General features: G+C 49.7%; 1 protein-coding gene across 1 annotated transcript in view; it reads left to right on the top strand.

Annotated features, from left to right (window-relative positions):
- The window catches only part of igf1ra (insulin-like growth factor 1a receptor), a 135,518-nt gene extending 122,234 nt beyond the window's left edge, over positions 1 to 13,284 (top strand). The window contains exons 16-21 of the mRNA XM_069190650.1: positions 744 to 973; positions 2,356 to 2,463; positions 3,322 to 3,481; positions 4,014 to 4,143; positions 6,494 to 6,628; positions 11,355 to 13,284. Coding sequence (XP_069046751.1) covers positions 744 to 973; positions 2,356 to 2,463; positions 3,322 to 3,481; positions 4,014 to 4,143; positions 6,494 to 6,628; positions 11,355 to 11,835 — 1,244 coding nt within the window. The 3' untranslated portion in view covers positions 11,836 to 13,284. The remainder of the gene's footprint in view (positions 1 to 743; positions 974 to 2,355; positions 2,464 to 3,321; positions 3,482 to 4,013; positions 4,144 to 6,493; positions 6,629 to 11,354) is intronic.
- The last annotated feature ends 706 nt before the right edge of the window (positions 13,285 to 13,990 follow it).

Below are 13,990 nucleotides of genomic sequence, written 5' to 3'. Positions count from 1 at the left end.
GAGTCGTGTCACCGCCACTCTTGACTCAGCTCCGGCTTGACCTCTGACCTGCAACTGGCAATGGGGGCTCTTCAGTCAGTGTCCTGAACACGGGTTCACCTGTTCGGGCCAGAGCTGATGGGGGATGCTTGATTGTCCTTTTTAATCTTAGTTTCTGCTCAAAAGACAGCTGGTAACAACAGCACGCTTGTTGTCTGGAGGAAGTAGGACACGGCAGGGCTGCGAATACCACTTCGCACAGAATCGAAGCTGTGCTCCCAAGCCCTCTGGCTCTGTGCTTTCATCTGAAGATCATGGTTTCTGATTTTGGGTGCTGCTTTTTGTCAGTTGTCTTGATCTTTCAAGGGCATATCCGGAACTTGGAGCATAAATTAATAAAGGAAACAAATGAAATCCTGACCATCAAATTCTAGTTCCAATAACAACAAGTTCTGTGAGGTAACGGAGCATCTCTTTAACCAGAAACACGAATAGCTGACGAGCTCTCTTTTCCAGTGACAACCTGTAAAGGCCTCTTGTACCCCAGGGAGTTTACAGGTGCGCTGTGAGTGTAGAACCCCAGCCAGGGACGCCACAGCCGCAACCCACCCTGGATTCGAACCCGTGACCCCCCAGCTGGGAGTCCGGGGCCCCATCCACTGCTCCATTGATTCCAGGAGCCCTTAAACTGTGCATGAGGACCCCAGTGGGGACCACCCCCCAGCTCTGAGTGACTGTGATGGCATGTTCCCTGTCCTCCGCAGTGTACGTGCCCGACGAGTGGGAGGTGCCCCGTGAAAAGATCACCATGTGCCGCGAGCTGGGCCAAGGCTCCTTCGGGATGGTGTACGAAGGGATTGCCAAGGGGGTGGTGAAAGACGAGCCGGAGACCAGGGTGGCCATCAAGACCGTGAACGAGTCAGCCAGCATGAGGGAGCGCATTGAATTCCTGAATGAGGCCTCTGTCATGAAGGAGTTCAACTGCCACCATGTGGTGAGTGCGGGGCGCTGCACAGTGCCGCGCTGCCCGGCCCGCGGCTGCTCCGCGTGGCCGCGCACCCTGGCGCCGGCCGACTCCGTCTTCCAGGAGGGAGGCGACGGTGGTCTAATTATCGCTAGCATACTTGCAAACGAACGGGTTTCGTCATGCAGGAGGGTGAAGCCATGTGTAAATCTGAAATAACGCTGTGCCCTTTTGTCACGATTGCTGAGCATCAACAGAACCTCACCGCCTAGAACCGCAATAACGTCACACGGCTCCTACTGATCGTTTTTGGAACAGGTGCACTAATATGGTATTGAACAGATATGGGCGGTGCGGTGGATCTGCGCCTGTGCCTGGAAGGTTGCCGGTTTGTATCCCGCGGCCGGCAGAGGAATCCTACTCCCTTGGGCCCCTGAGCAAGGCCCTTAACCCCAGCTGCACCAGGGGTGCTGTATAAATGGCTGACCCTGCGCTCTGACCCCAAGCTTCTCTCCCTGTCTGTGTGTCTCATGGAGAGCAAGCTGGGGTCTGCAAAAAGACGAATTCCTGATACAAGAAACTGTATATGGCCAATAAAGTGATCTTATCTTATGGCGTTGTTAATTAGCATTGGTCATGAGCAGGGTCGATCTGCAGGGGTTCTGCTGTGGAGTTTGCAGGCTAGGAGTGCGTGAGGCTACTGCTGGAGGATATACAGGCTGAACGTCTCCAGTGTTCACTTTGCGCCAGGTTGCAGATGCTGTCCTGTGAGATTCTGTCCTGTTCCTCTAACCCAGCCAAGACGCCCGCGGGCATGAGCCCCAGGAGCCCCACTCGTTATCCCAGGTCACCCCACGCGTTGAGCGGGATTCGAGTCTAGAAGGCGGGACGTCTGACTCGGCAGAGCCACTGACTCTGCACGTCTGCGTCACGCGCTCATCCTGGAGGTCTGAACAAAACCTTGACAAACAGACCCTGGGTCCACTGCTGGCGAGTCCACCTGATATTTAGTCCAACTTCAATATGTCTGTGGCACAAAGATGATATTCTCTGGAATATAAGCAAGGTCGATTTTTTCCTTCCTTGTTTTTTTTTTACCAGGATTGAAATTTATGAACCTCGTCGTCTGTGCCCAGTCAACTCTTACTGAGGCGATCTTGTGCTCGTGCAACCAAGTTGCTTCAGTCGCAAATGATCAGTTGCTCAAAATGACTCCCAGAACATTTAATTTTCCAACAGTGACTTTGTTTTGGTGCTCTGTATTTGTTTAGATTGTGCTGTATGGGCCTGATGCTCTCTGCACTGCGATGGCCGTTCGTGGATGTGCCGGTGATTTGATGTAATAATGAGCATCGTGACTTTGCCTGAAGGGTGTCCTGATGGCTTGTTCTGCTGTGGTTCGATTGGCGCAGGTTCGACTGCTCGGAGTGGTATCACAAGGACAGCCTACTTTGGTCATTATGGAGCTGATGACGCGAGGTGACCTCAAGAGCTACCTACGTTCCCTACGTTCTCCAGAGGTACCTCCATCGCCTTCCCCACGAACAATAGCTATAAACCAATCTTTCCTTCCTAAAACAAAATTAAAAGTCAGGATTTTCTGTTGCCCTGTCCCAGTTGTGATGTAATAATAAATAACCCTCACACTTACATACCCTTTTTCTGGACACTCTACTCAAAGTGCTGTACGGGATCACCACACACCAGCTATCAGTGGGGAGGAGAGCAGAGTAAGCCAGTTCAGAGATGGGGATTATTAGGAGGCCATGATTAGTAAAGGCCAGGGGGGAAATTTGTCCAGGACACCGTGCTAACACCCCTACTCTTTTCAAGAAACGCCCTGGTATTTTTAATGACAACAGAGGGTCAGGACCTTGGTTTTACGTCTCATCCGAAGAACGGCACCCTTTTTACGGTATAATGTCCCCGTCACTATACTGGGGCATTAGGACCCACACAGACTGCAGGGTGAGCCCCACTAACTCCCATCCAGGTACTGACCAGGCTCACATCTGCTGAGCTCCAGTGGGCTGCCAGCTGGGAGTTGCAGGCTGATCTAGATACTGGCTATATGTAATAGTATAGACTTAGTGGTCATATTCTCTGAACCATATATTGAGAGCATATCCACATATATTTATTAGTTACTTTTACCTGGTGCATGAAATCAGGTGAAGAAAGTGAGATGTGAAGTGCAAGCACAGTTGATTGGGAGTGATTAGCTGAAGCAGGTCATGGCCTCTAGCTCACAGACTTCGTATTAGAGTGATTTTAAAACCTGTGAGGAGTGGTGACGTGCGCTTTCAAAGTTCTGATCTTCTATTGCAAACCAGCAGAAAAAGCCCCTTATCTGAGTTTCCAATATCTCTGTGTCCCAGAAATCTGCAAGCCAGTCACTGCCCCCTCTTAAAAAGATGATCCAGATGGCTGGCGAGATTGCAGATGGCATGGCCTATCTCAACGCCAACAAGTTTGTGCACAGAGACCTGGCTGCCAGGAACTGCATGGTGGCTGAAGACTTCACAGTGAAGATCGGAGGTGAGATCTTGACGTTGCGCTCCTCTTTTGGAAGATGCGGTGGTGATGTCTCACTCAATCCATCTTTAATGGCTTAATTCAACCTGCCAGTTGAGATCAGAGAAATAAAGTAGCCGGTCAGAACCTTGATGTAGAATGGCGTGAGCGTAAGAGAGATTACAAACGAGATCATTCAACCCAGTGTGGTCATTAGTAGCTTATTGATCCAAGGGTCTTGGCTTCAACAACACAGCAGGGTCACTGGGTTTGTAGTTAAATGAAACTCTTCGATAGCTGAAGACCTCAGGGTGTGGTGTAGTGTCAGGCCTATGGTGCAGGACCAGGCCAGCAAAAAGGAGAGGGGGAAACCTGACGATAACAGGAAGGAGCCAAACAGACAAATATAGCAGTGCTCCGTGTTACACAAGGTACACGCGGCGACCCAGTGTGTCTATTGAAGGAAATGCTGAGCCGGTATCCTGCCTGGACGGCTTTTTCCAAAGGCTGAGGCAGCTGCACGCACCTCATTGTTGGCCGTCTGCTGTTGCTCTAGATTTCGGCATGACCAGGGACATATACGAGACCGACTATTACCGGAAAGGAGGGAAGGGCCTGTTGCCAGTGCGCTGGATGTCCCCAGAATCGCTGAAGGACGGGGTGTTCACCACCAACTCGGATGTCTGGTAAGAGCCCCTAGTGCTTCCTTTCGGCCCAGTGAAGACACCGGTCTGTCTCTGGTTGTCGTTGCTTTCATTAGCTGACTGTGGAGCGAGTGACAGAAACACCCAGTAACAGTTGAACCGCTGTAATTCTCGCTGAATAAAAAAATCTTGGCTGACCTTTTTTTTTCCAAAATCTTTTGAAGACCAAATGTCGGAATGGACTCCGATAGTAAGGCGAATAGAGGAGTAGGTATGTGACCGTCTTGTCACTTGTGAATTGATGTGCATTCACCAGGATCCAGCAGGTTGCACAGTGGGCCCCAGCACTCCAGCTTCCCCTAGACTAGAGGGCCACACTACAGACACGGCAAGGGCCCCTGGAAAATATTCCCCGTTCAACACTGCTGAAGAAAAGCCAGATCAGAATCGACCAAGTAAATGGGGGGAAAAAACTCTTTCTGTGTTCTGGAAGTGATTATTGTTTATATTGAGTGGGAATCGGTGATAAATTCCTGTTCAGCTTCTGTGTGTTTTAATCAGGTCTGGCAAGCAGGCCTCATTAGAGTTTATATGGGGTAGAAACTTGTTCTCTCTTGTTTTTTTTTTCATAACTTTAGCTTTAGCTCTAGAAGAAAATACATCGAGTGTGCATTGTGCTGTGAAAAATCTCACTTCAGCTCAGAAATAAAGTGAGATTTCCAAAGCACAGTGATGGGGGGACTTACCAATTTTTATTTTTGTCGTCGGTGTCATCTACCTACGTGCACAACAATCCAGACAGCTGATGTTCAGCTTCACCCAGTTTGCCGCAGTTGCAGTATAAAGCTGTGTGAGGGGATTATCCAGTTGTTTAGTCCATTTAATCACCTCGGCCACTGAATTCCTTTCTGATAAAACCTGCTGAACAGCTATTCATTGAGCTCTACAAAAATTTGCATTAACTATAAACTTGGCCTTTAAATATTTTTCTCTCTTACTGCTGCTTATCTCTTTCAACATACAGAGATTGACACACAGACAGACTTACATGATATTTAAAATCAACAGCTTATAATGTGCTGTTTGTCTGTTTGTAGTCTGTAAACTTTATTGCCTTGTTTTTCTTTCAACAAACCCCTTGTGAAGCTCTAGTGCTGTGCTAATTGTTCGTGTGAAGAGCCCACAGTCCTTAAATGTGGAGCTGTTCTGAATTACAGATCTCTGAAGTCAGAGACTCCCATGGTGTGATAAGAGAGACCCCTTTCTGTACTCAAGGCTTTTAAGAGGAGGACTGTTAACTTGTTCTTTTTAATTCATCTTTCTTTTCCTTGAAAGTATCCCACAGTTTCATCTCTTTGTTTCAAATAAAAGCTCCTCCAGATGTTTTTAAATTACAGGTTAGTGTTTGCCAGCAAAAACAAAAATACCCCCCCCCCCTTGCCTCCCATATCACATCCTTTGAAGCTGCAGTAACTAAACGTAGCAATTGGGTGAGTTTTCCCATTCTTCCACTAGAAAAACTTGTGAATTGACCCACTCTGTCTCTCTGTCTTTCTGCTTTTAATTATGAAAACCCTTTTCGTGCGGTTCAGGTTTTTGTTTCTGCTGTTGAGGTGAGGTGTGAGTCAAGGTTGCACCAGTTGTTTTTCAGGGGGTGATGAGCCTGGCCTGGATCTTTTTCCAGATGAGTTGGGGAAAATGCATCTGTAGAGAGCTAGTAAATCAATGGCAGCAGTGTGGGCTTTTTTTATTTCCCTGATGTGCATCTCTGGTCCTCAGGAAACAAAAAGTAATTCTCACTAGTGAGTGGCACATCGCAATGAATTCGGGGGACTTGCTCAGCGTTTGTTCAGATTTCAAATGGAACAAGTCTTTCTTCTCTTGGCCTCAATGTGGTTAAGTGTCTGGACTGGGCAGGCCACAGTCTTCCTGCACTGCTGAACCTTGATTTTTATGGGCCCTACAAACACTGCCGGCAACTTGGCTGGGGGGATCTGTTTCTTGCTGATGGCTTATCTGGGAGGTGGGTGGCTATCGTGACAGCAGGATCTGACCGTTGCCAGCCAAGGATGAGCTGAAGGGGAGGGATGATGAGCCCAGCAGGTTGTGGTTGTAACAGGTTGTATAATTTTTGGGAATGTACAGTCTTTAAGTCGTCTTTTTTTTTTGCTGTAGTTTGTGTAAAGGTGGTTAAGAACTGATTTTATCTTGTTTGTTTTTGTTGGGAGCGAGCTGTATTGGAAATAAAAGTCAAGCCTAAGAGCTACAGCATTGTGGCTTGGTGGGACACCCTTGCTGGTAGCAGTGGATCAGAGCACCCAAAGGCTTGTGTCCGTCTCGGGGCTCTCCCGGGGTGATGACTGATGGTCACTCTCTGTCCCTCGCGCCGCAGGTCGTTTGGGGTGGTGCTGTGGGAGATCGCCACGCTGGCAGAGCAGCCCTACCAGGGGATGTCCAACGAGCAGGTCCTGCGCTTCGTCATGGAGGGGGGGCTACTGGACAAGCCCGACAACTGTCCAGACATGCTGTGAGTACACCCATCGTTCTTTTCCTTGCTGGCTGCATGTCCGCCTTTCCAGAAGGAATAACGGGCTTCCTTCCGGTTGTACAGAGGACGCATGGGTATGGCCAGTATTGATGAACTACACACTGCTTTTATTCTTGTTACTGCAACTGAGAAACCAAGGAAAAGCTGTGAGTTCTTAGAAGCGTAAGGAGGGTACGGTTGTAGGAAATGACATGCATGCGGTTATGAGAAAGGATGGGGTTTCCCTGGAGTGTCCTGCGCGTGTGGACGGCCAGAGCTCAGAGGTGCAGGCCCTGTGACCGGCGCCAGCCCGGCAGCGTCGTCAGCCGGCTGCAGCTGGGACGTGTGGTCTGAGCTCTGGGCGGCCGAGATAGCACCGACACCCTCTGGTCCGAGGCCGGGCCCGGGGCCTGGGGCCCGGGGCCTGTCAGGTGACCCACAGCTGCGGCAGGCGGGTGAGAGAGGAGGGAGGCACTGTCCCTTGCTCCAGCTGTGCAGCGGCGGTAAAGCCAAACGGTGTCAGTTCCTAACTGGGAGCTCGGGAATAGAGTAGAAAAGCTGCCATATGCACAGTGGCTCTGGGAGGCATGGCTTGCTGAAACCTGGGCCGGCCCTTCCTGAAGAATTGTTTGTTGTTCATTTTGTTGGTGATATCATCGGGAGTGCGAGCATCTCCTGCTCTCTCCAGGCGTTATTTATAATTCTTCCATTTGTACATGATCTCAGTTACAGCTGAGACAGGGAGAGAAGATCCCCGCCGTGAGAAACAGCTGAGCACTGAACTCCCAGTTCGGATTCATTTCGAGTTTTGAGAGCTGCGAGGCATCGGGAATCGGGACTCTTAACGCCACACACAGGGTTACAGGGGGACCAAGCCGGGCGCACAGGCCCAGCCGAAGCCATCAGCAGAAGTTTTTAAATAAAGACAAGTGATCTCGGGCCCCGGGCGGTAAGCTGAGGCCCACAGAGAAGGAGCCTGGAGAGCGAGGGGGGAGAGCTTGGCGGGAGGCCAGAGCACTGTTCCCGTCAGCGGCTGGCGATTCTGCACTGTCCTGTTCGGCAGCGTCCCATTCTGAGAGCGCCTGTATTCGCCTCCTGTGGGCCAGGGGCAATCGTGTCTGCGTGTCTGACCACCTTAGCTCCTTTCAAGGCCTGGCATTTTGTTTCCTTAAACCTCCCTATCATTGTTCGATCCAGTGATATTAAATATTAGGATCTGAAGCAGCATCTTTCATAATTAAATACGGACCCAGGCTGCTGGGACATCCCAAGTTATCAACGAGACCTTGCGCGAGGCTGTGTCAGATGATTCTCCTCAGATGAGACACAGGTGTCTGTGTCTCGATTCTCATGGCTGTGTGTCTCTCTGCTGTGAGATTCTTCATTTGAAATGAGAGTTCAACACAGGTTTGGAGTCTGTACAGAAACATCAAGAACAATCTTCACAATTCCCACTTGCGAAAAAGACCCGTGGTTTGAAATGACCTTCCTACTCCTGACTAATTTGTCAAGTAAAGATATCGGACTATTGACAGGTAAAATGAACAAAAATAGAGATCAAAGAATCAAAGTTGGGTTGTAAGCATGAAATGTGACATACTATTGGAAAGAAGGTCGTGCCGTTGTAGTCCTTGCACTGCGTGGGGTCCGCGAGGAGTGTATCCGCGGAGTGTATCCGCGAGGAGTAAGGTTGCTCCCGACATCACCCTTCCACCTGCCAGCCAGGGGCGGCGAGCAGCACAGCAGTCAGACAGTCACTGGTCTCGCACTGTCCTTTCTCCAGATGGTGAAAATATAACGGAAGAAACATTACAAACGAGAGGAGGGCATCTTGCCCGTTGGGTAGTCAGTAATTCATTGATCCCAGGATCTCATCCAGCTGTGTCTTGAAAGGAACCAGGGTATAATCTTCGGTAGCAGAGCTGGAAAACGTGTTCCAGATCCGCGCAGCCCTTTGGGTAATAATATTGTTTTTGCTGATGTGTGGGTCATGTCTTCCTGGAATTTCTCTGACTGTGGCAGCAGGTAAATGATTCCACAGACAGGGGAGGGGGAGGTGAATTGACCCATAATGACCCAGAGCCTTCCAGGACATAGCTGGTCCATTCAAGACTCGGTTTCCTGGTACTCCTCCTGGTACTTCCTTGTACCAAACAAGCAAGGCACAGTCATAAAATTGTGTCCTTGACTTAATTTAAATCTTGTCTTGTTGAATAGCTATTCATATGGATCCAAAACTACTTTCAGTTATGACCTAGTCTGAGCTGCTGTCTCATGAAGTCACAGACTTGAGCTGAGTATTTTGTTATCCTAAGGGGCCGGACAGCTCAACACAACCAGCCAATGTCTGTGCCCACTGTTTAAAATGTAACACAATAACATTGTAAACAGCATTATGTGCCAAATGAGCTCGTGTTGAAAGAGACAGTTGTGTTTTCAGGGTGCGTCGGCATATTTCTGTCCTACATCGAATAATGGAAAAAAAAGCTTTACTGCTAGTCAGCAGGACGTGATGTCAGTTCCAGATTCCAGGAGGAGGGTGTCAGGAGGCAGCGTGGAGTGGCTGGCAGAGCTCTGGTCCTGCAAGCCCAGGGCTGTCAGTTCCAGCATTGTACCTTGTCGGCTGAATATCACAAATACCAGGAAGGCTGATTGACTGATTTTTAAGCTCTTGCAACGTCGTAACAAGAAATACACAGGTCTGCACTTTGTTTTCCTTGAGTAAACTCTCCCGCGAGCATCACAAATGCGCCCGTCTATAATTAAACAGAGGCATCGCTGTTAATACGTACGCAGCTGGTGTCCAGTTTCTAATTAGAATGGTTCTCCTCTGCGGCGAGGCCCGGGTTTAAGAAAGGAGATAGTGTTTTGGAGACGCAAACTCCACGTGTCTCTATGGCAGCCTCTTGCACGGGTCCCGTTTCGCTCCAGCCGGGCGGATTCTGTTTCTGGTAGGGGAGCAGGCAATAGGAAGGCGCAGCAACGGAGCATGTGATGAAGGCTGCTGTTCATTCCTTCGCTTTAATGAGCCTGTTGAGAATTCCACAGGGCTGCCGAGTCAAGTGCTGCAGAAATTAATCTTGGCGTTTCAGGATTCCCAGGAGATCACGCGAGTGAGTGAACTGGAGAGAGAGGAATACAGAGGTCTGTTGATGGCGAGAGAGGGAAGCCTGTTTTGGATGTAGTTCAGATGCGCAAGGAAATCCCTGTTTTAATATTAATTTTTTCTTTAAATAAAAAGAATGAAGCACTTCACTGTGCCATGTTCGAACTAGACTTCAGATCCTCTGCTTTGACTTTTATGAAGCTTAAGTTCGTTTTTTTTGCCCCTACACAAATCTACAAGAGTGTCAGGGAAATCTCCTCAGTTGCTCTGCCAGAATCAAATTATCAGGAGGATGTTTCCACTTGGCAAGCAGCAGCCGATCGCTGATTTATAGCAAGGTTTTTCTGTGTAGTAGCAGCAGGCATCAGCTGTAGCAATTACAGCCATAAACCCTGACGCCACCGCCGAAGACAAGAGGAGAAAATGAAGCTTCTGAAACACATTCTCCGCGATGTGTTATCTGCGCTCTCTGCCTTGTTAAGACTGCCTCGATGGGGGAGGTGGGGGACACTGTTTTGTCAGGTAGCCTTGGCAGTTCCTGGCATCAGACAGTCCACATGTGACAAGTAGGACGAGAGGGGGGGATTTTTATGGGCATGAATTCGAAGGGTTTCAAACCGGGTCAGATGGCCCAGGAAACTAACGCCAAAGACACAGGGCTACCCGGGAGGGCAGGGGCGGGCCCAGATGTCCCTGTAATTTTCACAGGAGGCCCACCTGAACTGTCAGAAAGTAAACTTAATAAGCCCACCCTGCTTCTTCTGCAGAGCCCCCCCACCCCCCCCAACTTGTTGTCTTCTGTGGGGGTGGAGGTTAAAAGAAGACTCTACTCTTTGGAATGCCTTCACTCGGCCCACCGGCTTGCCCGGTATTTATTTAATCTGCAGGGCTTGAGCCACGCGGGGTATTTTTAGCTTGTTTGAGTGTGTAGCCAGCAGCACTGAGAGCGGTTAGCCCTTAGTCAGTCTTCATGTTCATTTGTTTCCTAATTTGCTCATGGATGGCAAGCAGTCCGGACGTGCGCCTGTGAGATTTGTTTGGTGCCTTCAGATTTTTTTTTTTTGCTGTACACTTCAGATAAAGACTCTCAAGCTATGTGGTTTTCTAGGTGATTTTCCTTAATGGAACAAAATTGAGCAACAACGCCACCCTTTAACACAGAGCGGTAAATGAGACAGGACACCCAGAAGGTAGCAACTGTTAATGACTTTTTCAGTTGAGGAGAAAATTGGGATTCCTGTTTCTATTAATTGTCCTTCCAGATTGTGAGTCAAGGACAATCAGATGAATTTTCAGCACTCCTGCACAGCTCGTATTCTTACAGCCAGGTTCTTCAGCCCCTGACCCCTTTATGGATGCTCTAAGAGGCACATTCGTTTTTGTAAACGCTCTGAGATACTTAGGATGCATCTGGAGAATTTCTGAATGTCAGTACATTAGCTAAGCCTTCTGTAAGTTCGATCCTGAGAGGTGTGACTGGGACAGACGAGGTCGCCGCGTCGGAACGGGGCGGTAACAGTTCTCGGTGATCTGGGTGGCTGTGGCGTGGCGCGGCGCGGCGTGTGTCGACTTTGCCTCTGCCTGACCTGTGTGTCCCCCGGGTCTCTGTGCTCCGTGCAGGTTTGAGCTGATGCGGATGTGCTGGCAGTACAACCCCAAGATGAGGCCCTCCTTCCTGGAGATCATCGGCAGCATCAAGGACGAGCTGGAGCCTCCCTTCCGGGAGATGAGCTTCTTCTACAGCGACGAGAACAAGCCGCCGGACACCGAGGAGCTGGACCTGGAAGTGGAGAACATGGAGAATGTGCCCCTGGACCCTTCCTCCAGCCTGCAGCCCATCGCCCCGGTGCCCCTGGGCCAGGCGCCCCCCCTGCAGCCAGCCTCCCCCACCGCCCCGGGCTCCGCGGCCCCCCCGGGCCCGCCGTCGGCCCCGCCCTGCTCCCCGGGCCCGGCTCTGGACAAGCACTCAGGACTGAAAGTGGCCAACGGGCCGGTGGTGCTGCTGCGGCCCAGTTTCGACGAGACGCAGCCCTACGCGCACATGAACGGGGGGCGCAAGAACGAGCGTGCCTTGCCGCTGCCCCAGTCGTCCGCCTGCTGATCCTGCACCCCGCCTCCCCCCCCCCGCCGGCCCACCCCTCCGCCCCCTTTCAAGCGCCCCTCGCCCTCCCCGGCCCGGCCCGAGCCCGAGAGGAGCGCGTGCCGGACACGCCGGACCGCCGAGAGCCTACTGTACCTCAGTGGATTGTTTTTCATGGTTTGTTATGGTTATTATTATAAGATAAGTAAAAAAAACCTGCTGTTGCTGCACAAATGTGGAGACGGGACTGCAGACTGAAACAGATTCAAGGACAAACCCCTCCCTTTCCAGTTTGCAGAACCTGTTCTTTTTTTTTTTTACTTTTTTATGTTCTGAATGAAAAAAATGAGAAACGTAAACCTAAAGGACTCTTTTAGTCGAGCCCGAGCTGTGGGCTCCTTGTGACTTCTGATGTATGAATTTTTTTGGGAGACTTTCATATGGGACACTTAAGCATATCTGCCAGCGAATCCGACAGAAAAGCACTTTTTTTCCCAAGCAGTTGAGCGATAAGGTTTTTTTTTTGAAGTCGGATCTCCTCTCACTTCCTTCTCGACCTCTCGTTTCTCTCTTCCTCTCTCTTCTCCAGCGGCGCCGCACGTGCCGGGCGTTTGGATATTTGCTGGGGGTGGGGAAGTGGAGGAGAGGGGCGGGTCTTGACGTGACAGCTCCCCCTTGTCCTTCCTTCCCAAGCCTGTGTTCCTCGCCGTGGGCCATCCGATCGGACACTGCCCTTGCTATTCTGGTTGGTCGGGGGCAAGAAAGAGCGTGGGGAGGGACTTTTTCTGAATCTGCCAAATTTTTGCCAAAATTGAACTTTCCTGAAACGCTACTCTAACTTCTCCCCTCCTTTCTCCAGCTGTCCTCTCTCGGTGTGAGATAGGAGGAGCGCTAAGGCTAGAAGTTGGACACACTCCACGGATTTGCACTGTTGTAAATTATTCGAGCCCCCCACAACCCCACGATTGCAGTCGACACAATAAAGGGGTTCACCCTCTCTTTTTCCCTCCTGCTCTCGGTTTTGATGTTTTTTTCAGCTCGGCTCATCCAGCAGGTTTTTCCCTTTTTTTTTTTTGCCGGAAGAGGAGGAAAACAAAGCAAACAAATGGTGGGGGGAGGGAGGGGAGGATTTCCCAGAATGAAACGGGGAAGGGATCGGATCGGCACGGAAATGGAACGGAGCTTCGACCTCGTACTCTAAAGGCAGAATGGGAGTGTGATGCTCTGGATCTTTTCCAGACTTGTCAGTAGTCTCTCAGTACAATTCAGAAATTTCTATAAGGGTCTTACAGTTGTATGTTAGACCGTGGATCACCTACGTTACACACCGTTTGTCACTTTTATAACTTTTTTACGGTTCAGATGTTCATCTATATGTCTGTACAGAAAAAAGCTGCTATATTCTTTTTTCCCTTCGTGGATCTATATCTATATCTATATATTAAAAAAAATCTTTCAGGTTTAATCTCTTACTGTTTCCACTACAGCCCATTTTTTCTTATGCTTTATACTGTAGCAAAAAAAAAAGATTGTTTTTTATTTGAAACTGCATTAGTTGTATTTTTCTTTCCACCTTGATCCTGATAAACTCTCTTATTTTGTCACACAATGTCCAATGCCTTCAATTTTTTTTTTACAAATGCATTTTTTTCTTCTTTTTTTGGGGGGGGGGTTAGAATGCTACTTATTGTTTTCTTCTGACACCTTAGCCCTGCGTGTGGACTCCCTTTGTACCCGTGGTCAAGTGTTGCTGCGTCTGGTTGTTACCTGGGCGCCGCTCAAACTCAGGTCAAGATAATGGATTTGCTTTCTCCCTGCAGTCTCCTGTAGTGTGCTTGTCGTTTTTTTGCCCCCTCGACACAATCTCCCGGCCTCCCTGTCGGCACCAGGTCGCTTGCCTCCGCTGCTGGTTACCACACTGGAGGGGTTGTAGTCAAGTTTTTTTTTTTTTAAACCCATTCTTCCTGCGGTTAAGAGGTCTGTGGTGAATTTTCACACTACCCCAGCCTGCCCCCTTTTTTAAAAAGTTTGTACAGGTATCCGGGGTTATTCCCAGCTCCAAACATCTCCAAACATCCACCCCGCCCTCCAGAACAGCAGCTCTGTGGCATCTGCGCTTTTGACACCCTGTAGGAAGAGATAGCAAGCACCTGTGGCACAGGAGAGGCTTTTCAAC

This window comes from Lepisosteus oculatus, chromosome 5, assembly GCF_040954835.1.
Source record: "Lepisosteus oculatus isolate fLepOcu1 chromosome 5, fLepOcu1.hap2, whole genome shotgun sequence".
Classification (NCBI taxonomy): domain Eukaryota; kingdom Metazoa; phylum Chordata; class Actinopteri; order Semionotiformes; family Lepisosteidae; genus Lepisosteus; species Lepisosteus oculatus.
This window is presented reverse-complemented; position numbering and strand designations above follow the sequence as displayed.